Source organism: Pantherophis guttatus, chromosome 4, assembly GCF_059756535.1.
Source record: "Pantherophis guttatus breed Tessera chromosome 4, ASM5975653v1, whole genome shotgun sequence".
In the NCBI taxonomy this organism is placed as follows: Eukaryota; Metazoa; Chordata; class Lepidosauria; order Squamata; family Colubridae; genus Pantherophis; species Pantherophis guttatus.
This window is the reverse complement of record NC_142066.1, coordinates 99,508,536-99,535,592: the sequence shown is the minus strand read 5'-3', so window position 1 is coordinate 99,535,592 and position 27,057 is coordinate 99,508,536. Positions and strand designations below refer to the sequence as shown.

The following is a 27,057-nucleotide window of genomic DNA, read 5'->3' as shown; positions in this document are numbered from 1 at the left end:
ATTGGAATGCAGCAGCAGTATGAGCTTGGACAATACATAAAGAAGAGATATTCAGATTTTCTGAGTGACAGTTACAAAAGAGAGGAGGTGAGAACAAGCGCATAAAAAAGTTTTATCTAATTCTAGTCATATATTGCTCAAAACATCAAGGAGTCAGAATTTTGATGCCTAAAGATAAATTATACATGTTTCCTATATTACTTTTAGCATATCTACAGACATAGTATCTGGGAGCCAGCAATTTACAGAAATTGCAGATGAATAAATGTAATTTTCTGTATATTTTTTCAATTAATCTATTTGCCAGATTTCTGTCTCTAGGAGAGGTTAAGATGTCAATTTTCCTCTCAACAGCAATGTATCAGGAAATGTTGGGCTGACAGGCCCAAAGTCATTCATAAGCTTCTATGGTTGAGAGTAGAGTTTCTCTAGTCCTCATTCAAAACTTTAAGAAATATCACATTAATATTCAGACATTTTAATGGATATCTCAACTCACTTCATCTCTCATGGAAGCTTCAAGAATAGATAGCTTAGAAATTCCAGTTTGACGTCACTGCAAGATAGGATGCAAGGAGCGGGGCTCTGCGCACTAGTGCTGAATCATCCTCATTGGAGGGCTCCCTAAAGTCACCCTGTAGAGTGACGAAGAAAGGAGGGGTACCCTGCAGGTCGCAGAGAGTGGCAGATCTCCAGATGGACCCAGGGATTTCAACGACGAAAAGGAAAGGCAGTCATTATGGCTGCTATGAAGCTGGAGCAGCCGAAGAAACAAAGAATGTGCTGGAGCAGTGCAAATGAACAGTGATTGGAACTGGGTGAGATGATTCTTTTTTTACCTAGAACCTAACCCCAAAGAAAATAAACCCTGGAAAAGAGACTTTTTGAAATGCTTGCCAAAGCGGCAAATAATTACAGAGAGAAAAATTACAGACCCAAAAGAAAAGGAACTAAAGGGAGAGCGCAAAATCTGGTTCTGGTTTTGGTTCACAAGGCTCATCTCATATATCTGGTAACTTGGGAAATCAGGGCCCTGGCCTCAGGTTGCTGCTATTTAATGCCAGGTCTGCTGTTAATAAAGCCCCCCTCGTTCGGGATTTAATCCTGAAGGAGAGGGCTGACCTGGCATGCATAACTGAGACCTGGCTGGGCCAGGAGGGGGGTGTTCCCCTCTCAGAGATGTGCCCAGACAGGTTTCAGATACTGCATCAGCCATGACTCCAGGGAAGGGATGGAGGAATGGCAGTTATTGTCCGTAAGAGTCTTTGCCCTTGCAGAATCCGTGCCCCGGAGATTGTCGGATGTGAGTCCCTCCTCTTGAGGTTGGACTTAAGGATTCAATTGGGTCTGTTGTTGACGTACCTGCCTCCCAGCTACGTTACAACATCTCTACCTGGGCTACTAGAGGCAGTAGCTGGGTTGGCGTGGAGTTCCCCAGACTCATGGTGCTAGGGGACTTTAATCTGCCGTCATTTGGTGAACCCTCAGATGTGGCTCAGGAGTTCATGGCTTCCATGACAACCATGGACCTGACCCAAGTAGTTCAGGGTCCAACCCATAGGGGGGGACACATGCTCGACTTGATGTTTCTCTCGGGGCAGTGGAGACGTGATCTGGAATTAAGGGATATAGATGTTTCTCCTTTGTCGTGGTCAGATCATTTCCTGCTGAGGTTGGACTTTAGACGCCACTCCCCTATCACAGGGAGGCAGAGCTGATTAAGTGGTTCTGCCCCAGATGCCTAATGGACCCTGCAGGGAGCTTGGGGAGATACCTGACTCCCTTGTCCACAGCCCGGCAGAGTCCCTGATTGTTGCCTGGAATAAGGCAGCTCTGGGGCACTGGACCGGATTATGCCTTTGCAACCTCTCAAGAGCAGTGGATCCAGGAAAGCTCCCTGGTTTACCAAGAAGCTCCGGGAGATGAAGTGCCAGAAGAGACATCTAGAGCGGCGCTGGAGGACCAGTAAATCTGAATCTGACCGAACACTCTTAAGAGCCTTTATTAGGATTTATTTAGTGGCGATATGGTCAGCAAAATGTTCGCATTTTTCCGCACTTATTGCATCCGCTGATTCTCGCCCAGACGCACTATTTAGGGTGACTCGCTCTCTCCTTAATGTATGGGGAGTGGAGGAGCTCTTACAGAGTAGAGCTGAGGAAGTTGTGCAGTTTCTGTCGGATAAAGTCGCTCAGATTCGGATGGACCTGGACTCTGATTGGGCAATTCCGACCGAGATGACCAGGGCAGGTCTTAGTCGTATTGTGTGGGATGAGTTTGAGCCTGTGACTCCTGAGGAAGTGGACAAGGGTGTGGGTGCGATGAGTTCCTCCACTTGTTTGTTGGACCCGTGCCCCTCCTGGCTGGTTTCGGCCAACAGGGAGGTGACATGAGGCTGGCTCCTGACTTTAGTTAACGCTTCCTTAAGGGAAGGGTCTTTTCCGCAACCATTAAAGGAAGCGGTCGTAAGGCCCCTCCTCAAGAAGCCTTCCTTGGACCCAGCAGAATTAAAGAACTTTCATCCAGTCTCCAACTTACCCTTTGTGGAGAAGGTTGTAGAGAAAGTGGTGGCACTTCAGCTCCTATGGACATTGGATGAAACGGATTATCTGGACCCTTTTCAATCTGGCTTCAGACCTGGCTACAGCACGGGAACTGCTTTGGTCGCTCTGATGGACGATCTCTGGCGAGCCCGTGATGGGGGTCATTCCTCTATCCTGGTGCTACTTGACCTCTCAGCAGCTTTTGACACTATCGACCATGGTATCCTACTAGGCTGACTAAGGGAGTTGGGAGTGGGAGGCACCGTTTTACGGTGGTTCTCCTCCTATCTCTCTGGTCGGTCACAGTCAGTGTTAATAGGAGGACAGAAGTCGACCCCTAGGCTCCTCGTTTGTGGGGTGCCTCAGGGCTTGGTACTCTCTCCCCTTCTATTCAACATCTACATGAAACCGCTGGGGGAGATCATCCAATGATACTGGGTGGGATATCAGCAGTATGACGATGATACCCAGCTATATATCTCCACCCTGCATCATTTCAGTGAAGCAGTGGATGTGATGTTCAGTGCCTGGAGGCTGTGAGAATCTGGATGGCAGTCAACAGGCTCAGACTTAACCCAGACAAGACCGAGTGGCTGTGGGTATTGCCTCCCAAGGACCATGTCATTTGTCCATCCTTAGCCCTGGGGGGGGGAGAAGCTGTCCTCCTCAGAACGGGTTCGCAATTTGGGTGTCCTCCTTGACCACAGCTGAGATTAGAACAACACCTGGCAGCTGTGGCTAAGGAGACCTTTGTACAGGTTCACCTTGTACACCAATTGCAACCCTACCTGGATCAGGAGGCTCTTTTCAGTCACTCATGCCCTTGTCATCTCATGGTTGGATTATTGCAACATGGGGCTACCCCTGAAAAGTATTTGGAGACTACAGTTGGTCCAGAATGCAGCTGCTCGAGCAGTCGTGGGTGCACCTAGGTACTCCTACATTACATCAATCCTCCGTGAGCTGCACTGGCTTCCTATTGGTCTCTGGTCACAATTCAAGGTGTTGGTTATTACCTTTAAAGCCTTATATGGCTTAGCGCCAGGCTGTCTTCGAGACTGTCTTCTACTGCATAGCTCCCAATGACCGGTAAGATCCCACAGAGTTGGCCTCCTCTGGGTCCTGTCAGCTAAACAATGTCGGCTGGCGGGTCCGCGGGGGAGGGCCTTCTCTGTGGCTGTCCCGGCTCTCTGGAATCAGCTACCTCCTGAGGCCCAGACCACTCCCACCCTACTGGCCTTCCAGAAAATGGTGAAAACCTGGCTTTTCCAGCAGGCTTGGGGCTGCTGATCTCGCCACTGCGATCTTGTGAGATCTGGCCATGAGCGGTGTGTATGGGGTTTTTTAATGTATATTTTATGTTTCTTTTATGTATATTATTTATACTGTCTTTGTTGTAAGCCGCCCAGAGTCCTCGGAGAGTTGGGCAGCATAGAAATACAAATAATAAATAAATAAATAAAAGATAGAAAGATTGGATTTTTAAACTTTATTGGCAATATTTTGGTAAGGCATTTTAAAATGCTGGAATTATTTGTCTGAATATTGACTATTTGCAAAAAACTGAAATAAATATTTGCCAAATTTTGTGCAATGTTGAAATTTAAGGTGAAGGCACCATCTACTGTTGAATGGAGTATATTCTAAACTTCTACAACCTTGGGAAGTACTGATAAGACAAAGGGGGTGTGGAAATAAATAACACCTGGAGGACTGCTGTGCTAGCTACTGTTCTATATCTGTCTACTTCATGGTTATTGGAGGTTTAACTGTGAGATTATGGAAGATATCTAAAGAAAGCTACTTTTAAATGCCAAGATCTATGACTGAACTTATAGAGTGGACTTAAGGAGACATTTGGAAATCTTCCTGGATTACCCAAATGGAAAGAATTGACTAATTGTGGGACACAAATAACTATAACTATTGCATTCCCCTGAGCAGCAATGCTAAATTGAGCAAGTGGTTTCTAAGCTGGCTTTCTGAGATCATAGACAATTGAGACTTTGGGGTGGTGACAGACTACAGACAGGCTATTGAGCAATATTTGGACCTGTCAAAATAAGACAAGATGTTGCATCAGGGAGAGATGAGTGGATTTCAAAAAGAAATGGTGTTGGTGCTCCAAAGTACTTATGATATGTTGATAAATAACCACAGGGAGATAAAAGACTTATTGCATGACATTGTGGGGAAGTCAGAAAATGTTCAACAAGGGACAATGAATAAAGAGCATAAAACACAGGAAATAGAGGAGATAATAGAAATACCGGAGGAAGAAACAGAACAGAAAAATCAACAAATAAAACAAGAAAAGAAGAAGGAGAAGACAGTAAAGACATATGAATAAAATGAGGGACAATATATATTAAGAGATCAAAAAAAATGGATTGGATAAAAAGGAAGATATTTTTGAAGAGAAGACAGGGGCTTGGGCAGATCCTCCAGAGGTGCAGCAGCAAAAGATAGTAGAGATGGAAAAAATATTTGGGTTAAATAGGAAAGATGTAGACAGAGACAAAGACCCAAGGGAGGAGTTTGGGAGGCAAGTCAAAAAACAAATAAAAATTGAAATACTAAAGCGAGCAAGAGATTATGGTTAGAAAGGGAATGCTGTTTAATATAAGATTAGCTTTATTGAGAGCTAGAATAGAGAAACAAGATCAAGGGGGAATATCATTATACATATTTTTATATAATATACTAAAAGTAATAGCTAGATGTAAAGATTAGATGTTGAAAGTTATAGAAATAATAATAATAATAATAATAATAATAATAATTATTATTATTATTATTATTATTATTATTTTATTTAAAAAATAATTTTTTTAAAAAAAAAGAACAGATAGCTTAAATCAGATTTTTTTTTCCTGTTTTGGTACATATTTGAACTGTTAAGTTCTCTCCATGTAAATTTCCATAAAATGCTGCAAAAAAGGGCATAACTATTTGCAAAATGTGTAGTCATCATACATATAAACAAGTACACTCAGCAGAGGAAATAAACCAGTATGCAATTCCAAGTGCACCTTTAAAGCTAAAGAAATACACTAGCTACAAGAAAACATTGTTGTCTCTCTACCACATCTCTGTTTCCACAGGATGTTCTCCATCACACTCAGGCTTAAATCTTTTCTCTACTTGGGCATGCAAAATTTAGGAAAAAATATATTAAGTTGCTGTAACAAAGTTGCCTTTTATTTCTCTTAGATCTTAATCCAAAGCACTGAAATTGATCGAACCATAATGAGTGCCCAAGCAAATCTTGCTGGTCTGTTTCCTCCTATTGGTGATCAAATCTGGAATCCTGAACTCCTGTGGCAACCAATCCCAGTACATGTCATCCCAAAGGCAAGCAATCCAGTGAGTGTCAGTCAGTGATGGGATTCAAAAAAATTTATTACCGGTTCTGTGGGCGTGGCTTGCTTGGTGGGCATGGCTTGGTGGTCATGTGACTGGGTGGTCATGTGACCAGGTGGGCATGGCTTGGTGGTCATGTGACTGTGTGGACGTAGCTGGGTGATCATTTATTTATTTATTTGTTTGTTTGTTTCAATTTGTATACCGCCCTTCTCCAATAGGACTCAGGGCAGTGAACAGCCAGAATAAAAACAAAACATACAAAATTTAAAAACAGTTTAAAATAATTAAATATATTTGGCCGCAATTTAAAACAAACCCAATTTAAAATCAGTTAAAATTTAACCCAAAACTGTGGGATCAAGCCAGCCCGGCTAGTTGAAATAAATAAGTTTTCAGGGCCCAACGAAAAATCCGGAGGTCTGATATTATACGTATCTCTGGGGGGAGGTTGTTCCAGAGGGCGGGCGCCGCCACAGAGAAGGCTCTCCCCCTGAGCTGACACTGTCTGGCAGATGGCACCCTGAGGAGGCCCACTGTGTGCGAGCGTACTGGCCGGTGGGAGGCTATTGGTGGCAGAAGGCGGTCTCGTAGATACCCTGGCCCTAAGCCATGGAGCGCTTTAAAGGTGGTCACCAACACCTTGAAGTGCACCCGGAAGACCATTGGGAGCCAGTGCAGCTCGCGCAGGAGAGGTGTCACATGGGAGCGCCCTGTCGCTCCCAAAATCCCCCGGGCGGCCGCATTCTGGACCAGCTGGAGCCTCCGGGTGCACCCCAGGGGGAGCCCCATGTAGAGAGTGTTGCAGTAGTCCAGGCGGGAGGTGACGAGTGCCTGAGTGACCATGTGTAGGGAGTCCCGATCTAGAAAGGGGAGCAACTGGCATATCAGGTGAACCTGATAAAAAGCCCCCCTGGCCACGGCCGTCAAATGGTCTTCTAACGACAGCCGTGCATCCAGGAGGACGCCCAAGTTGCGAGCCCTTTCCATGGGGGCGAGGGATTCACCCCCAATAGCCAGCGATGGCACCAGCTGGCTATATCGGGATGCCGGAAGCCACAGCCACTCGGTCTTGGAAGGGTTGAGTCAGAGCCTGTTTCTCCCCATCCAGGCCCACACGGCCTCCAGGCACTGGGACATCACTTCAAGGGCATTGTTGGGGTGGCCTGGGGTGGAGATGTACAGCTGGGTGTCATCAGCGTACTGATGGAACTCCACCCCGAAGCCATGGATGATCTCACCCAGCGACTTTACATAAATGTTGAACAGAAGGGGCGAGAGGACCGACCCTTGTGGCACCCCACAAGCAAGGTGCCTCGGGGTCGACCGCTGCCCCCCTGTCAACACAGATTGCAACCGGTCAGAGAGGTAGGAGGAAAACCACCGCAGAACGGTGCCCCCCACCCCCAACCCCTCCAACCGGTGCAACATTGTCGATGGTATCAAAAGCCACTGAGAGATCTAACAGGACCAGGATAGAGGAGCAACCCCTATCCCGAGCCCTCCAGAGATCATCCACCAACGTGACCAATGCCGTTTCTGTGCTGTGCCCAGGCCAGAAGCCGGACTGGAGCGGGTCTAGATAGACAGCTTCATCCAGGTACCGGGGAAGCTGCTGCGCCACCACACTCTCAACAACCTTCGCAACGAAGCGAAGGTTGGAGACTGGACGATAGTTAGCCAAAACAGCCGGATCCAGAGAGGGCCTCTTGAGGAGGGGCCTCACCACCGCTTCTTTCAAAGCGGCCGGCAGGACCCCCTCACTCAGAGAAGCATTAACAATCTTCTGGAGCCAGCCTCGTGTAACCTCCCGGGAAGCCAGTACCAACCAGGAGGGACACGGGTCCAATAAACATGTGGTCGCGTTCAGCCATCCCAGGATCCTGTCCATGTCCTCGGGAGCCACAGGATCGAACTCCTTCCAGATAACGCTCTCAAGACCTGCCTTAGTCATCCCGTCTGGACATACCCAGTCAGAGGCCAGCCCTTCCCGAATCTGAGAGATTTTGTCATACAGATACTGCACAAAATCCTCAGCTCAACCCTACAAGGGGTCATCCCGCGCTTCCAGATGGAGGAGGGAGCAGGTCACCCTAAACAGGGCGGCTGGGTGATTATCTGATGACGCGATAAGAGCGGCAAAATAGCTAGATTTCGCCGCTTTTATCGCCACTAGGTAGGTCTTAATATGAGACCTCACCCGTGTTCGATCATGTGGCTAAGTGGGCATAGCTGGTTGGTCATGTGACTGGGTGGGCATGACCAACCTTGCCATCACTCACGTCAAGGGTTAGGGTTAGGGTTAGGGTGCCTGGCCTCTCTTTGCCTCAAAGGCCTCAACAAGATACAATTTCCCTGTCTATTTATTTATTACTACCGAACATCCAAAATATACTATTTAATCCTATGTATGTATGCCATATGTGTACGTACATATTACATAGTATAGAGTGCATATAGGCACACAAAAAATACATTATCTACTATATATATTGTTTGTGTATGTACACACACACACACACACACACACACACACAGCTCTTCTAAAATTATACACATTCAACCTCATTTGGAAAAACACACGCAGAGTCCACTTTCTGCCACACATTTAACCTTAACTTCTGTACATTAGAACATTACACACAACTTTAAATATTCTTCCCTAGCTTACACATGACTGTTAGAGCCAGAAGAGGTCATGGATTGAGTAAAATGTGGTGAAACTCACTTAACAACGCTCTTGCTTAGCAACCAAAATTTTGGGCTCAATTGTGGTCATAAGTCAAGAATTATCTCTGTCTTCCTCTGCATGGCAGCCTTGTCCTAGTAAACTCCTTCTCCTTTCTGGCAATTTTCCTCTCTGTTAGAGGCACCAAAATAATCCAGACAATATAAGGTTTCCTGCTGGAGCAGGGGGTTGGACTAGATGGCCTCCAAGGTCCCTTCCCCCCTTCATGGATTACTGCCTTGTCATGGCGAAGGAGCTTGCATAGCTCAATGAAGCTATTAGCTATGCCATGCAAAACGGACAGGTCATAGCAGAGAGCTCTAACAAAACGTGATCCACTGAAGAAGGAAATGGCAACCCACTCCAGTATCTTTGCCATGAAAACCCTATGGACAGTACCAAAAGGAAAAAAGATATGACACCGGAAGATGAGCCCCGCAGGTCGGAAGGTGTCCAAATTGCTACTGGGGAAGAGGAGAGGGCTAGTACTAGTAGTGCCAGAAAAAAATGAAGAGACTGGGCCAAAGCCGAAAGGACGCTGAGCTGTGGATGCATCTGGTGGTGAAAGGAAAGTCCGATGCTGCAAAGATCTTTTCTCCATAGGAACCTGGAATGTAATATCCATGAATCAATGCAAGCTGAACATGGTCAAACAAGAGATGACAAGACTGAATATCGGCATCTTAGGAATCAGCAAATTAAAATGGACAGGAATGGGTGAATTTAATTCAGATGACCATCAGGTATACTACTGTGGCAAGAATCTCTCAGAAGAAATGGAGTAGCCTTCATAGTCAATAAAAGAATAGGAAAAGCAATACCGGGATACAATCCCCAAAATGACAGAATGATCTCAGTTTGAATCCAAGGCAAACCATTCAATATCACAGTAGTCCAAATCTATGCCCCAACCACTGGTGCTGAAGTGGATGAAATTGACCAGTTCTATGAAGCCCTACAGCACCTTATAGAATTAACACCAAAAAATGATGTCCTTATCATCATGGGGGATTGGAATGCTAAAGTAGGAAGCCAAAAAATAACTGGAATAACAGGCAAGTTTGGCCTTGGAGTACAAAATGAAGCAGGGCACAGGCTGATAGAATTTAGTCAAGAGAATACAATGGTCATAGCAAACACTCTTTTCCAACAACTCAAGAGACAACTCTACACATGGACATCACCAGACGGTCAACACAGAAATCAGATTGACTATGTGCTCTGCAGCCAAAAATGGAGAAGCTCTCTACAGTCAGTAAAAACAAGACCAGGAGCTGGCTGTGGCTCAGATCATGAGCTTCTCGTTGCAAAATTTAGGCTTAAATTGAAGAAAGTAGGGAAAAGCACTAGGCCACTCAGGTATGAACTAAATCATATCCCTGATGAATATACAGTAGAGGTGACAAATAGATTTAAGGAATTAGATCTGATAGACAGAGTGCCTGAAGAACTATGGATGGAGGTTCGCAACATTGTACAAGAGGTAGCAACTAAAACCATCCCAAAGAAAAAGAAACACAAGAAAGCAAAATGGCTGTCTGAGGAAGCTTTGCAAATAACTGAGGAAACAAGGGAAGAGAAAGGCAAGAGAGAAAGAGAAAGATACACCCAATTGAATGCAGAATTCCAGAGAATAGCTAGAAGAGATAAGAACAACTTCTTAAAAGAACAGTGCAAAGAAATAGAAGAAAACAATAGAATAGGGAGGACCAGAGATCTCTTCAAGAAAATTGGAGTTATGAAGGGAATGTTTCATGCAAAGATGGGCATGATAATGGACCAAAATGGCAGGGACCTAACAGAGGCAGAAGAGATTAAGAAGAAGTGGCAAAATTACACAGAAGAACTATTCAAGAACAAACTTGGTCCCTGATAACCAAGATGGGGTGGTCACTGACCTTGAGCCAGACATTCTAGAATGTGAAGTCAAATGGGCCTTAGGGAATCTGAGCAACAACAAAGCTAGTGGAGGTGACAGTATTCCAACTGAGCTATTCAAAATCTTAAAAGATGATGCAGTAAAAGTGTTACACTCAATTTGCCAGCAAATTTGGAAAACTCAACAGTGGCCACAGGATTGGAAAAGGTCAGTTTACATTCCAATTCCAAAGAAAGGCAATGCCAAAGAATGTTCAAACTATCGTATCATTACACTCATTTCACATGCTAGTAAAGTTATGCTCAAAATCCTACAAGATAGGCTCCAGAAATATGTGGATCAAGAACTACCAGAAGTTCAGGTAGGATTTCGAAGAGGAACTAGAGATCAAATTGCCAACCTATCCTGGATCATGGAGAAAGCTAAGGAGTCCCAGAAAAACATTTACTTCTGCTTCATTGACTATACTAAAGCCTTTGATTGTGTGGATCACAACAAATTGTGGGAAGTTCTTAAAGAGATGGGAGTACCAGACCATCTTATTTGTCTCTTGAGAAATCTATATGCGGGTCAAGAAGCAACAGTGAGAACTGGACATGGAACCACTGATTGATTCAAAATTGGAAAAGGAATCCAGCAAGGCTCTATACTGTTGCCCTGACTATTTAACTTATATGCAGAGCACATCATGAGAAAGGCGAGGCTAGATGAATCAAAAGTTGGAATTAAAATTGCCAGGAAAAATATCAACAACCTCAGATATGCAGATGATACCACTCTAATGACAGAAAGCAAAGAGGAACTAAAGAGCTTCTTAATGCAGTGAAGAAGGAGAGTGCAAAAGTTGGCTTGAAACTCAACATTAAGAAAACTAAGATCATGGCATCCGACCCTGTCAATTCCTGGCAAATAGATGGGGAAGAAATGGAGGTAGTGACAGATTTTATTTTCCTGGGCTCCAAGATCACTGCAGATGGGGACTGCAGCCAAGAAATTAAAAGACGCTTGCTCCTGGGGAAGAAAGCTATGGCAAATCTAGATAGATTACTAAAAAGCAGAGACATCACCCTGCCAACAAAAGTATGTATAGTCAAGGCTATGGTTTTCCCAGTTGCAATGTATGGCTGAGAAAGTTGGACCGTAAGAAAGGCTGAGCGCCAAAGAATTGAGGCCTTGAACTATGGTGCTGGAGAAGACTCCTGCGAGTTCCTTGGACTGCAAGGCGATCAAACCAGTCAGTCCTAGAGGAGATCAACCCTGACTGCTCTTTAGAAGGCCAGGTCCTGAAGATGAAACTCAAATATGTTAGCCACCTAATGAGAAGGAAGGACGCACTGGAGAAGTGCCTAATGCTGGGAAAGATTGAGGGCAAAAGAAGAAGGGGACGACAGAGAACGAGGTGGCTGGATGGAGTCACTGAAGCAGTAGGCGTGAGCTTAAATGGACTCCAGAGGATGAAAGAGGACAGGAAGGCCTGGAGGATCATGATGTCCATGGATTCACGATGGATCGGACCCGACTTTGCAACAAATAACAAGAACAAAGGTCCCTTCCAGCCCTAGATTGCTGTGCTGTTTCAAAGCATCTTCTTTTTTTTTAAAAAAAAAACTTTTATTTCATAGTCAACATACATCTTAAACAAAAAATCAATCAATCATATATATATGATATATATATATGAGAGGGGTGATCCCATGGGTGCTCCTTCTGTTTGTTTGTATTTCTGTCCATTATAGATGAAGTATGTGTTGGATAGGCAGTGGTTGGTCAGATCTAAGATGTGCTTGGGGGGGTTATATTTGTTTTGGATAACTGTCAAGGCTTCTTTGATTGGTACTTGGGTGAAGAGGGATATGACATCAAAGCTCACGAGTAGGTCACTGGGCTGTAAGTTTTGTTGCTTTATGATGTCTATGAACTGGAATGAGTTTTTTACGTATGAGGTGATGGATTCTGCATAGGGCTGTAGTTGTTTGGCGAGAAATTTGGCTATATAACCCCCCCAAGCACATCTTAGATCTGACCAACCACTGCCTATCCAACACATACTTCATCTATAATGGACAGAAATACAAACAAACAGAAGGAGCACCCATGGGATCACCCCTCTCACCTGTCATTGCCAACCTTTATATGGAATACTTTGAAACCCAAGCCCTAGAAAAATCCGATCACAAACCCAAACTCTGGCTCAGATATGTGGACGACACCTTCATAATCTGGCCACATGGGAAAGAAAAACTGGACAACTTCCTCACACACCTCAACAGCCTACACCCCAAAATACAGTTCACCATGGAAACAGAAGTGAACAACCAACTTCCCTTCCTGGATGTCTTAGTCTACAGAAAATCCAATGGCTCCCTAGGACACACTATATACCAGAAGAAAACACACACAAACCGCTATCTGCACGCACTCTCACACCACCACCCTGCCCAGATCAACTCTGTAGCCAAGACACTCATTTCCAGAACAAAACGCTTAGCTGACGAACAACACCTAAAAACCGAACTACACACCCTCACTAACGTACTCACATCCAATGGATTCCAAAGAAATAAGATCACCAACCTAATCCAAAAAGAAACCCCCACTAAAATCCAAGACAGAGAACAAGAAAACGGCAAGGCCCTCCTCCCATACATAAAAGGCACCACAGACAGAATAAGCAAAATCCTCCACAAACATAACATCAAGACAGCATTCTGCACAAACCGAAAAATATCCACCATCCTAAGGAACCCCAAAGACAAAATTGAGTTAGAAAATCAAGGAGTATATGAAATCCCATGCACCGCCTGCCCCACCACATACATCGGACAAACCAACAGACGAATAAGTGCACGCATAGAAGAACACAAGAACTCAGTCAGAAAAGAGGAACCAACTTCTTCCCTGGTCCAACACCTTAAAGCCACAGGACATTATATTGACTTTAAAAAGACCAGAACTATCACCAAAACTGAACACTTTAACAACAGAATAATCAGAGAAGCCATCGAGATAGAAAAACGCCCACACAGCATGAACAAACGAGATGATACCTCCCGCCTACCAGCCATTTGGAAACCCGCCCTTATTGACAAACGAGTCCCTAACACGACGAATGACACCAGACCCACACTCACGAGTGCCACACCTGATGTCACCACCACACATCCATGCAGAAAGCAGACTCAAACCCACACTGATAATGAGCCACGACCAAGGACCAGAAGCCAGACCGCAGCTGCATCATTAGCCACTTTAAACCCCTCCAATCCATACATGAAGCAGACTGACACCCACCATGAAGAGCTCGCACGGCCACAAACACGAAGCCAAACAACAACAACGCAGCTCACCAGCTCAAATCCCCCTGCAACTCAGACTAAGCTGAGCACAACCAAGCCCCCACCCAAACAGAACACAACCCCAGCCAATCAGAGCACAGCCAAGCCCCTAACCAATCAGAACACACCTCCACCCAATCAGAACACAGCCAAGTTCCCACCCAATCAGCTCACACCTCCACTAGCAGTTAAAAGGAAGAGACAGCTGCGATCTCACATTGCTCCTGGAAGCACGAAGCCGAGAACATCAGCCTGAAGATGACGAATGAGACTTCGTCGAAACGTCGCCAAGACACTTCCAATTTTACGTGGGAGAAGACCCGAATAACCAAAGACCTACATACAAACACCCGCGAAAACCTGAGAAAACAAATATATATATATATATATTCCCCCCTCCCTTCCCCCCTCCCATCCCAACCCCCACCCGCCTCCCCGGACTTCCCAGAACAAATGCAGGGTAAAAACATTTAACAAACCTTAATAAAAGACCCCACAAACTAACTATCTATAGATTTATCTATCACTTGTACTTTAACTCTCCTTGTTCAAAACAAAATATAACTTTTCTTGCTTAAAGGTAGTTAATCCCAATTAATTCAACAATAAACAAACAATTTAAAGCCCTTGAAATTATATTGAAAAATCTATAATCTTAAATTTAACATCCAAAAGAAAGTTTCTCATTTAATCCATTACTTAAAGTAATTTTTAGATATAATCCATCCAATCATAACCATAGAGATCATTTCCTTGTTCACGTTTATATAACAGTTGAAACATCCAGTCATAAATAAAAAAAATTTCAAAACCAAACAAATCATATCCTTAATAAAAATTAATCATGTCTTGAATACCAATACAATCATCTCCACAGAATAACATTAATGTATATAACCTTAAATTTAACATCCAAAAGAAAATTTCTTTTTTAACCTAAGATCAACTTTAAACCATAAAAATCCGTTTTTATAACAGTTGAAACACCCAGTCATAAGTAAAAAAAAAACAATTTTCAAAACCAAACAAATCATATCCTTAATAAAAATCTTGAATACCAATACAATCATTCACCATGTTATCCTGCCTAACAAAGAGGAATAAAATTCTTCCACTTCCATTTCCCCCTGGTTTTTTTCCGAGCCTTCTTCTTCTGCTTTATTCCACCATCTTTTATTTTTACAAGCTTTTGTGTATTCAACTGTAATTTTATCTTCCAATCCTGTGCAGCTCGCAAAGTAATTCCTTTTAAGCAACACACCTCTTTAATTAACATTAAAAGTCCATTTTTATAAAGAAATTGTAATGTTCCATTTCTAATCCTTCTTGATATCTTGAAAATCCAAGCTTCTCCCAGCACTTTTCCTCTCATCTGCATCAGAACCTCTGGATAGATCTCTCTCCATATCTCCAGATTAACCTCCTTAAGCCCATTAGTTTATTCATAGTTTGGAAAACATTCTTTCCATGTTCCTCAGGCGCTTTTTGTTCTTTCTCCTCTTTCAACATTGCAACTTTGTTATCAATTTGAGTAATAAACTTCTCAAAGATCTCATCCAGTCTTTCCATAAATGATTTTTGCCATGCTTCCAAAAAATCCACTGTTAGTATTTATACACTTGCTGAATTATGTGCTGAGAAACCTCCGTTCTCTTAAAAAATCTTTGCCTCTGCCATCTTTTCTTATGCTGCAGACTTCATTCAGCAAAGCTTCAAAGTACTGACAGCTATAATTACCTTAACAAGCGCAAACAAGCTTTAACAATCACTTTCTTCTTAAGCTTCCGTTCTCAATCAGCGCCATTTTGGATCTCTTTAAAACTTTCACTCGAATCTGAAAGGACTCATTATTCATCAGAATTAAAGGAAGAAAAATACTTGCGAGAAGCTCTCCTGTTTTGTTCTGCCTGCGTAAAAATCAATCCTTGAAATCATTTGTTTCGCAGGGATGGTCGTGACGCCTTAATCCGTCAAAGACAGAATCCTGAGTCTGAAGCTGCTTTCCAGGCGTTTGGGGAGCCCTCACACTCTGCACCTCCAGGATTAATCCTGGAGGTTTTGGGGGGCTCTACCCTATACACTTGAGCACTCACCTCCCCCTCTTTGTCTGAGGGGGAAGTTCCAGCCGCCAAAACAGCTGATTTATGCTGTTTTGGCGGTTTTACAGATCCCAGGAGTAGGAGCTCACAAAGGAGCTGCAGCAGCGCCGGCGGTGCCAGCGGAAGACCTGTTTCAAAGCATCTTCTGAAGCCATGTCTAGTGCCAGGGTTTGTGGTCCTTCCTTCCTTCCTTCTCTCTCTCTCTCTCTCTCTCTCTCTCTCTCTCTCTCTCTCTATCTATCTATCTATCTATCTATCTCTCCCTCCCTCCCTCCCTCTCTCTCTCTCCCTCTCTCTCTCTCCCTCCCACCCTCCCTCCCTTTCTTCTTTCTTTCTCTTTCTTTCTTTCATCTCTCTCTCCATTCCTTCTTCTTTCTTTCTTTCTTTCTTTCTTTCTTTGTTGTCTCTCCCTCTCTCCCTTCCTCTTTCTTCCTCTTTCTTTCTCTCTTTTTCTTTGTCTCTCTTTTCTCTCTTTCTTTCTTTGTCTCTTTTTTTCTCTTTCTCTCTCTTTTCTCTCTCTCTCTCCCTTCCTTCCTTTCTTTCTTTTTTCTTTGTCTCTCCCTCTCTCCCTTCCTCTTTCTTTCTCTTTCTTTCTCTCTTTTTCTTTCTTTGTCTCTCTTTCTTTTCTCTTTTTCTTTGTCTCTTTCTTTTTCTCTTTCTCTCTCTCTTTTCTCTCTCTCCCTTCCTTCCTCTTTCTTTCTTTCTTTTTTCTTTCTTGTCTCTCTCTCTCTCTCCCTTCCTCTTTCTCTCTTTCTCTTTCTTTCTCTTTTCTTTCTTTGTCTCTTTCTTTTTCTTTCTTTTCTCTCTCTCTCTTCTATCTCTCTCTCTCTCCCACTTGCCTTCCTCCTTCAAAGTCTAGGAGAGTGAGACCCATCCAAGACATGCATGGCGGGAGGCCTGAGAGAAAGCACCTGGTGGTTGTGGGCACCAGCAACAAGTGAAAGGGGAGCTCCAGGGGGCAGTGAGTGGGGGGCGGCAACTGAAAGGGAAGCTCCAGGCAGCAGGTGGGGTGGTGGCAGCAGCAGCTGAAAGAGAAGCTCCAGGTTACAATAGGGAATGGTGGTGGCCAAAAGAGGAGTTCCAGGTGGTGGCAAGTGGCAGCAGCGACTGAAAGGGGAGCTCCAGGGGGGGTGGGCAGCAGCCAAAAGGGGAGCTCCAGGCAGTGGCAGGTGGTGGTGGCTGAAAGGGGAGCTCCAGACAATGGTGGCAGTGGCCAAAAGGGGAACTCCAGGTGGCAGTGGCTGGTGGCAGCAGCAAAAATGGGAGCTCCAGGCAGCGGTGGGCAGGGGGACAGTGGGCAAAAGGGGAGTTCCAGGCAGCAGCAAGTGGCAGCAGTGGGCAAAAGGGGAGCTCCAGGTGACGGTGGGTGGGAGGGTGACCCTCAGGGCCCTGGGAAAGCACAGGCTTTCCGGGTGAGACTTACAGGTGTCCGACTCCCAAAGTGCAGTGCTGCAAGACTCTTTCTCCCAGGCAAGAGCAACAGGGGAGAGAAGCAGCAGCCACTGACCTGGAGAGCATGTGATGGAGCCCTCCACATATTCTCTAGCAATCTGTTTTCTCTCCCCCGCTCTCTTGCTGGGGGAGAGAGTCTTTTGCAGCACTGAGCTTTGGATTCTGGTAAGTCCAGAAAGCACTGTGCCAGAGAGAAACAGGATTCAACCTGTTTCTCTCTGCTGGGATTTCCAGATGGACTTACACTTACAGGACCCAAAGCACTGTGCTGCGAAAGAGTCTCTCGCTCTCCCAGCAAGAGAGCGGTGGAGAGAAAACAAGTCACTGGAGAACAATGCTCCATGTGATCAGCAGCTGCTTCTTCTCTCCACTGTTCTCTTGCTGGGGGAGTATCTTTCACAGTATAGCACTTTGAGGACCCATCCGGAAAGCCAGGTACAGAGAAACAGCCAGATTGAAGGCCGGTACTTTCAGCACATGCGAGGAACCGAGGCTTGGAGCAGTTTTGGAGCTTGTTAAGGAGGACCACTCCTCCATCCCAGCCATGCATTTTCAAGCCCGGGCTGCTTGGAGTGAAAAGCTATTGCAATAGCCCGGGATTGAAAATGCATGACTGGGGCAGAGGAGCAGTCCTCCTTAACAAGCTCCAAAACTGCTCCAAGCCTTGGTTCCTCGTGGGTGCTGGCATGCCTTCCCCTCTGCCACCAACTGTGGGAGGGAGGCAAGGTCACTAGCCTGGTGGGGATGGTGGGGGGCCCAGAGCAAACTAGGCTGCAGGCAGCATGGCCTGGAATAGAGCCACAAGCTCCATGGAGGGGGGGCCTAGTGCGACTTACCTGTAGGCAGGAGGAGGCAGTTCAGTTGGAGGCCAGGGCAGGCACCACATGGGAAGGCAGCTTAAGCAGGCAAGCTGCCCGGGAAATGAGGAGCGACTGGGTGGGGTGGGTGGGCAGGGCAAGTGAGCGGGCGGCGACTAGGTGGGCGGGGTGAGCAAGCAGCGACTGGGTGTCTTGTTCAGGGGCATGGCCAGCCAATGGTTGCTACCAGTTTGGTGACCCAGGCCAAATTTCTGCTACTGGTTCGTGCGAACCGGTGCGAACCGGTGCAAACCGGCGCAAACCAGCGCGAACCGGCTGAAAACCACCATTAGTGTCAGTAATATAAACTGTTCTTCCTGGTTTTTAGGCACTTTTTCTATCAGGCAGACATTTTCAATTTGACACACTTATCTCTTCAAACAGATGAGGTTTATAATAAATTCAACGTTGTCATACAGTAGACAGTAACAGGCCCTCTTTCCAGGTTATCTACAGTCTGCATTGTATTGGTTTCATTATTGCACTTTTAACAGTAGGAGTTGGATTTCAAGCTCCTTATACCAAGGCATAAGGAAGGGTTGACTACTACCAGTAGCATAGGAATTCCCTTATCGGCCCAATCATATTATTTGATCTGCTAAATATCTAAATGTAAAATAACCAGCTCTTGGGCTGAATTATTTTTACTCTATTTGCTATTTCTAAGGATGGACAGATCCATCCATTTTTGATCCATGTTCAATTTAGCATGTCTTCATTCATAAATATATTCTGTCCCATTCATGCATTATATCAAAAATTTTAAATATGCATTGAAGATTTAATTTTATGCATTTTAATAAAGGAAAAACATTAATAAATATTTGAAATATCAATGTATTCATTTCTAAATATATTTATCATTCAATAGGCATTTTTATATTTATTACAGTATGTTTTGACCCTAGAACTGGAATTTTAAATTTTAAATCTGGGTATGAACTATAGAAGGGAAAATTAGGCTATGTCCTAAAGCACTCCAAAATCATTGATGTGTAGAATTTTTATTTGTTTTTTGTTCTTAAGACTGTAGTCTTCTTTTTTTTTAGTATATGTTCTCCTTTTACAGCTGTTTCATAACGGTAATCTTCTAATATTTACATTTTTCTCCAATTTCCCTTATACTATTCATTTCCTTCTTGTCCCTTTTTCTCTTATTTACACTATAATTCCTAACAATTATGATATTAATTTTATACATTTTATACATTGTCCTATAAACATTTTACATTTATAATTTCTTCGTCTTTATTGTTCACTATTTCTGATCTCCAGCCAGTTGTACCATTTGTTCCATATTATATTGTATTCCGTATCTTCCTTTTCTTTAAATTCTTTTGTTAATTTGTCCATGTCGGCACACTCTAAAAAAATTTTTTTATCAATTCTTCCTCTGTTGGTGTGTTTTTTTTCCAATTTTGTGCATAGGATATTCGTGCGGCCGTTATAATATGTAAAATTAAGTATTTTATTTCTTTTTTTTATTTAAAAGTTTTATCAAATATTACAACAATTTTTCCCATCCCTCCTCCACCCATCCCTCCTCCACCCACCCCCCATTCCTCCTTCCCCCTTCTCCACCCAACCCCCCTCCCTCCACCCCCCACCCCAGACTTCCCAGAGTAAATACAGGGTATAACATTTAACAAACATAAACTAAAATATGCTACCTTTCTATAGACTCCAAACTCCCTCTTGCTCTTTAACTCCTCTTTCAACTAACAAAACATAATTCAAAAAGAAAAAAAAATTTTTTGTTTCATTCATAAGCTATTTGAAATTTTTAGTCCGATATTTGTTTTGAATATAGTCAATCCATCTTTTCCATTCCGATATATATCTTGCATTTGAATGGTCCTTCAAGTATGCTGAAATTTTTGCCATCTCTGCTAAATTCACTACTTTTAATGTCCATTCTTCAAGTACTTCCAGTACTGCGCCACCAAAAGTCTGGCTGCTGTTATTAAATTCAAAATCAATTTAGTCTCTATAACCGTACAGTCTGTAATTATACCCAACAGAAAAAACTGTGGAGTAAATTTTATCTTCTTCTTGAGAATATTTTGGATAATCCACCATATTTTTACCCAAAATGCCTTAATTTTTTTACATGTCCACCATATATGATAATAAGTGGCATCATCACATTCACATCTCCAACACTTAGGTTGCAAACTTGGATACATACAGGCTAGCTTTTTAGGATCTAGATGCCATCTATAAAACATTTTATAAAAATTCTCTCTTAAGTTTTGAGCTTGCGTAAACTTTACATTTCTAACCCATATTTTTTCCCACGTTTCCATCATTATTGGTTCTTCAATATTTTGTGCCCATTTTATCATACAGTCCTTAACTAGCTCCGTTTCTGAATCTATTTCTACCAATGCATTATACAACCTTTTTATATGCATTTGACTTTGGTCTCTAATTTGTTTTACCAAGTTCTTCTCATTCTGCAAAATACCAGTTTTCTGATCTTCTCTTCATCTAGCTTGCAGCTGTCCATACTGAAACCATGTTTGAATTATCTTTTCTTCTCTTAGTTGATTCAAAGATTTTAATTGTAGTATTCCTCTTTCCTTATTAAGAAGCTCTTTATAAGTAGTCACATCTTGTTTTTGCTCTACACTTATGTTCTCTATCGCGTGTCTGGGTATTGCCCACATTGGTAACTTATCGTTTAATTTATACTGATACTTTTTCCAGACACGCAATAAAGCATTCCTTAATATGTAACCTTTAAAAGTCCTATCCACTTTCTTATCATATAATAATAAGCATGCCAACCATAAACCAAATCATATCCCTCAATATTCAATATTCTTTCTTCTGTTGAATTCATCCAGTCACTCATTGCTGATAGGCAGCTGCCTCATAATATAATCTTAAATTGGGCATTTTGAGACCTTCTCTTTCACGTATATCCTGCATTATTTTTTTGCTTTATTCTCGGTCTCTTTCCTGCCCAAACAAAATTATTAATACCCTTCTGCCAAATCTTCAGATTTTCATCTTTTTTAAGTATTGGTATCATTTGAAAAAGAAATAAAAACTTAGGCAAAACATTCATTTTTACTGCTGCTATTCTTCCCAGCAAAGATAATTGTAATTTTTTCCAATTTTCCATCCCTGTATTTTTTGCCACAACGGATCATAATTATGCTTAAATAATTTCGCATTTGATGTCGTAATATAAACCCCTAAATACTTTGATCATTATGAATCATTTGTTGCATGACTGTCATTAACCTATTTGCTAGTATTTTAGCAAAAATCTTATAATCTGTATTTAAAAGTGATATAGGCCTCTAATTTTTTGGCTGGGTGTGGTCTTGATCCTCCTTTGGAATCAGAGAAATAAAAGCTGTCCTCCAGGATGGGGGTATATCTCCTCCAGATTGTATATTAGTAAATAATTCCTTAAGTGGTCCCACTATTTCTAACTTTACCCACTTTACCCACTTTCAACTGCTTAATTGCAAACATAATTTCTTCAGAAGTTATCGGTTGATTTAAACCCTCCCTTTGCTCTTTTGTAATTATAGAAATATTCTCTTTCTGTAAATATCTATCTATATCTATACTTTGAATTTTATCACTGGCATACAACCTCGTATAAAATTCTAAAAATGCTTTTTAATCATATTTTGCTGATAAACCTCTTTACCTTTATATTCTATTTTCTCTATAATCCGTGACTTTTGTTTTTTCCTTAACAGATATGCTAACCATCTCCTGGTTTGTTAGCATTGCAAAAAGTATTGTGTTTAGCATATTGCAAGTTAGTTGCAACCTGATCTGCCATTAACATATTAAATTGCCCGCGCAATAAATTAATTGCCTCTTTTATTTTCTTGTCTGCTGGGTTCAATATCAAAGCTTGTTCTTTTTTTTTTAATTTCCTCTTCTAGGTCCTTCCTTTTTTTTTTCCTGTTTATGTCTATGTTTATTATTCAAATATATCAAAATACCTCTCATATATGCTTTACTTGCGTTCCAAACCATTTCCATAGATGTACCCTTATGCATATTCATAATGAAAAATTCTTTCATAAATTTTTTACATTCTTTTATATTTTCCTCATATCTAAACAGATTTTCATTTAACCTCCAAGACCTCTTAAATCCCTTTCCATACTCTAATTCCATCCAAACTGGACTATGATCCGTTAAAACTCTTGGACAGATCTTCGTCTTCTTCACCCTAGAAAAGAGATGATTAGTAATTAATATGAAATCAATCCTAGAAAAAGATTGATGTCTATTAGAAAAAAAAGTAAAATCTTTTTCTTCAGAGTTCCTTTCTCGCCAGATATCTCTCAACCCCATATCATCCATCATTTCAAAAAAACGACTTTGGCAATCTGGCACACGTTGAGATATTTTGCAAAAGCCCCTTCTTATCTTTTTTAGTGTCCAAAACTCCATTCCAATCACCCAATAAAATGCATGATTTATAATCCCATTGTAGTAACTTGGAATGTAAAAGCTTGTAAAATTTTTCCTGTTGTTGGTTCGGTGCATATACTCCAATTGCAAGTATTTTTTTTCCCCTTTTATTAAAAGTTCAATTGCTATGAATCTTCCTTGATCATCTGCTTCAATTAGTTTAGCAATTAAGTCTTTTTTTAGGTATATAACTATACCATTCTTCTTCTCTGGAGCAGATGCAACAAAATGTGTACCTAACCTTGCATTTATTAAATATTTTTGATCTTTCATTCTAATATGAGTCTCTTGTAGACAGATTACTTCATTTTAAAACTGTTTCAGATAATGAAATATTTTTCTCCTCTTTTGTGGTAAATTTAAGCCATTAACATTCCAAGTCAGAAATCTAGTTGCCATTTTTGGCACCCCGAAGCTTCTGGAGCATCTGCTGGAAATCTCCATGCATTTTGCTTTTTAGCCTTGCTCCTCCCACTGCTTCTGCTTTTGTAGTTTCTTGAGTTGTCATCTGGAGTTGCTGCACTCTTAATTCTTCTTGACGCTTGGCTGCCGCTCGGGTCTGTCTTTGATCCTTAGGTTCTTCTATTTTTTCGGAGACCTCCAAAGCTTGAGCAGTAGTCGAAAGTTGTATTAAATCTTCTTGAATAATCAAAGCTCCCCTTTGGGCCTGTGCCAGCGATTCTTCCTTTTCCCCTTTCTTGCCCCCTCTGCTTGCATCTTCCTTTTAGCTTCTGGGGACTGTGGGCATCCAGCCTTTAGTACATTGGTGTAAAAATCTCTTGCCTTCCACACTAAATTAAGACAATATCTTTCTCCTGAATAGTTCACCACTAGTCCAGCTGGAACCTCCCATCTGTACTGCATCTGACGGTTTCTGAGTTCTTCCACCAGAAAGGCATAATCCCTTCTGGCTCTCAACATTTTGGGGGGGATTTCTTTCAGTATTAAAACCTCCTGCCCCTCCACTTGAAGTTTGTTTTTAAAAGTGACTTGTAAAATTTCATTATGTATCCTCCTTATAGTAAAATAGACTACAATGTCTCTTAGTAAATGTTTCTGTCTGGCAACCCATGAATTAACACGATAAATTTTATCAATTTGCCATTCAAAATTTGCTTTTTGTTCTCCTATTATCTGTGCAAATGCTTCTGCAAAAATCTCTCTCAAATTCTCTTGCTTATTTTCCTTCAGACCTCTTATTTTCAAAGCAAATTCCATATCTCTATATTGTATCATTGTTACATCAGCCTCTGCTCTTTCCATCTTATTCTGAACCTCTCCCATTTTATTTTCCAAATTCACATTAGACTGCTTAATTTCTTCCACTTTTTCATCTAATGATTCAATATGGCTTGCCAGACCTTGGACTGCCATGACAATATCTTCTCCAATTTCCTGATTTCAAATTTGAATAAACTCTTTAATTTCAGCCATCTCATCAGCGACATCTCAAATTTTATCCTCAAACACAGAAGTAATTTTTTTCTCTGTAACAGAGGCTTGTGTTTTAAGGGCTTCCTGCAACATTTCAAGTGTTAATATTGGTGGTTCCGTTGGAACAGAGAGAGATTGCAATTTGGACGTTTGAGCTGATGAGCTCCCAGCGCTTTTAGAGGCAACGGTCTTTATTTGTTTTGAAGCCATTTTTAGTTTTCAATTTGAATTTATTCAGCAACCAGAACAACAAATCCACCAGATCCAAAAATTTCCAGTCCTTAAATAATATCAATCATTTTTAAAAAAAACACTACTCTAGTCTTTTTAACCTTTAATCTTCTTTCTTTCAAAGCAAAGATCTCTAGTTTTAAACAGGGGCTGCCAGCACTAAACGAAACTTTCCTTTTAACTTTCACTTTCACACCCCATTAGAGCTCAATCGCCATATTGGTTTCACTTTCTTCCCTTAATAACTCAGAAGGAAGTAATACACATTTAGAGTTAAAGTTTAGTACTTGCAAATCTGATCTCTCCTGGCTTTGCTCAGCCTGCTTCCAAATCCAATGTTTTATTCAAAGCGTTATTTGCAGGTGTAGTCGCGGCGTCTTGTTCTGCTTAAAGCAGAAACGTCCCAGATCCGGAGCTCTGTCAGGCTTCCAGGGAGCTCTCGCCCTTCAAGCCCCAGAATTGTTCCTGGGGCTTCTTGGGGAGCTCTACCTACACCCGTCTGCTCTCTTCCTCCCCTTTTCCTGGGGAGAAAGTTTCCAAGCCACTAGACAGCTGATTTGCGCTGTTCTAGCGGCTTTACACGATCACGGGGCTGGCGCTCACAAAGGAGTGTCTTCAACACCTAAGGTGCCACCGGAAGTCCCAGTATTTTATTTCTTTAGTATATTTTCTAGTGAATATTCCTAATAAAAATGTCTCTGGTTTCCCATCAATAGGTTGATCTGTTATTTTTTCCAGCCATTTCTTAATTTTAGCCCAAAATTATTTTGCAGCTGGACAAGTTCACCAAAGATGATAATATGTTCCATAAATCTTTTTTTTTTTTTTGTAAAAAAAAATATATTTTTTTCAAACATAAACATAATTCCCCCCCCCCCCAAGAACGAAGTCTTGGTCCGGTCACACATAGGTATACTAGTTTAACAAATGAAGACAGATATTTTTAATATAAATTCCAACATCTTAATTTAAGTCTTTCTGTTATCTCATTATACATCTTAATTTCCTACTAAAGCAAAGCTCATTTTTATATTCAATTATAAATTCAATTATAAATCAAAATTCAATACCGCTCTATCTAAATTTTTCTCCATTGCTCCTTTTAACATCAACATTAAACACAAAAACAGTCTAATCTGTTAATCTATATATTTACCTTACAATTTTATCACCATGAATCTTAATTTCCAAATTTATACAACTCAATTTTTATTTCAATTTATTCATCAAAATTTCTTTCTATTTTTCTCGTTTTCTAGACCCAATTCATCCAATCTTTTAATCTTAAACTTTTACACAGACATCTCAACGTTTTTCATTTCATTTTAATTATCGCCCAACATTTTCTTTTTCATCCCTTATTAATAATTATTCTTCAATGTATTCTCCTCTATACCCCCAATTATTATTTTGCTAATTTTCAGCATAGTTTATTTTAGCTAATTTCAGCATTCTCCTCCATCACTCCACCTTTTGTTTGGCTGATTTCCAGCATAACACATTTTGGCTGAGTTTTCAGCATATTCTCCTCCATAACTCCAACTATTATTTGGCTGATTTCCAGCATTTTCTCTTATTTTGGCTGATTTCCAGCATTCTCCTCCATAACCCCACCTATTATTTGGCTGATTTCCAGCATTACTTATTTTAGCTGAGTTTTCAGCATATTCTCCTCCATAACTTCAACTATTATTTGGCTGATTTCCAGCATTTTCCATTGTTTTGGCTGATTTCCAGCATGCTTTATTTGGGCTGATTTCCAGCATTCTCCTCCATAACTACCTATTATTTGGCTGATTTCCAGCGTTACATTATTTTGGCTGAGTTTTCAGCATGTTCTCCATAACTCCAACTACTATTCTGCTAAATTATTTTAAAATTTTCTTTTTCAATATGTTGTCTATTAATCCACTGTTTCCAGCTATACTCTTCCATCTATTTCTTAATATTAATCATTTCCAACATGTGTTAAATTCAATCTCAGTTATTACTTCCATCTGTGTACCTTATTATATCATCTATAATCATTAACAATTGATCATAATTATCATCCACCACTTTGTTATCAAATTAAAACTAAAACATATTACATCAAATTATGCTTTTATGAAGATATCACTTTTAACTTCCCACTTCTATTTTAATTATCTTTTATTTTTTATTTTCTATCTTTATTATACCATAAGCACTTCTTGTTTTTATTTAAAGGTCACTTAAACTTTGAACCATTTAAACAATTAAGCATTCAAATATTGCTATCTGATTTATCTATTTTGCTTCTTCATTTCCTTATCTGTCCATAAGCATTTCAATTCAAAGTCAATACTTCCACTCTTAAAACCCTGCATATCCTTTTTAATTCTATTGTAAAGTCTGTTTCCAGTAAAATCCATCAGCTTCTCCACTTCCGTTCCTGTGCCAGACCTTTTGTTGCTGCGCCAGTTAGTTAAAAGTTTATTAATTCCATTGTGTTTCTACTTTCTTTGTAAAGCCATTAGAAGACAGAATAGGAATCTCCAAAGTTCAAAAAACCATAGTTCTTTTCAAAGTAATCCACAATATGTAACAAGTCAAATAGGTTCTTTTCAGGAAAAAAACAAGTTTCCGCAATCAACACTTTCACTTAGTCACAGCTTCAATTGCCATTTTGAAACATTTATGTAGCTGTCCATTTAATCTCTTTG

General features: G+C 41.4%; 1 protein-coding gene across 1 annotated transcript in view; it reads left to right on the top strand.

The window, feature by feature from the left end:
* The window catches only part of LOC117656005 (prostatic acid phosphatase-like), a 118,584-nt gene that overhangs the window by 38,291 nt on the left and 53,236 nt on the right, over positions 1-27,057 (top strand). The window contains 2 exon segments of the mRNA XM_087893678.1: positions 1-87; positions 5,757-5,909. Of these exon segments, the coding sequence (XP_087749804.1) occupies positions 1-87; positions 5,757-5,909 (240 nt within the window).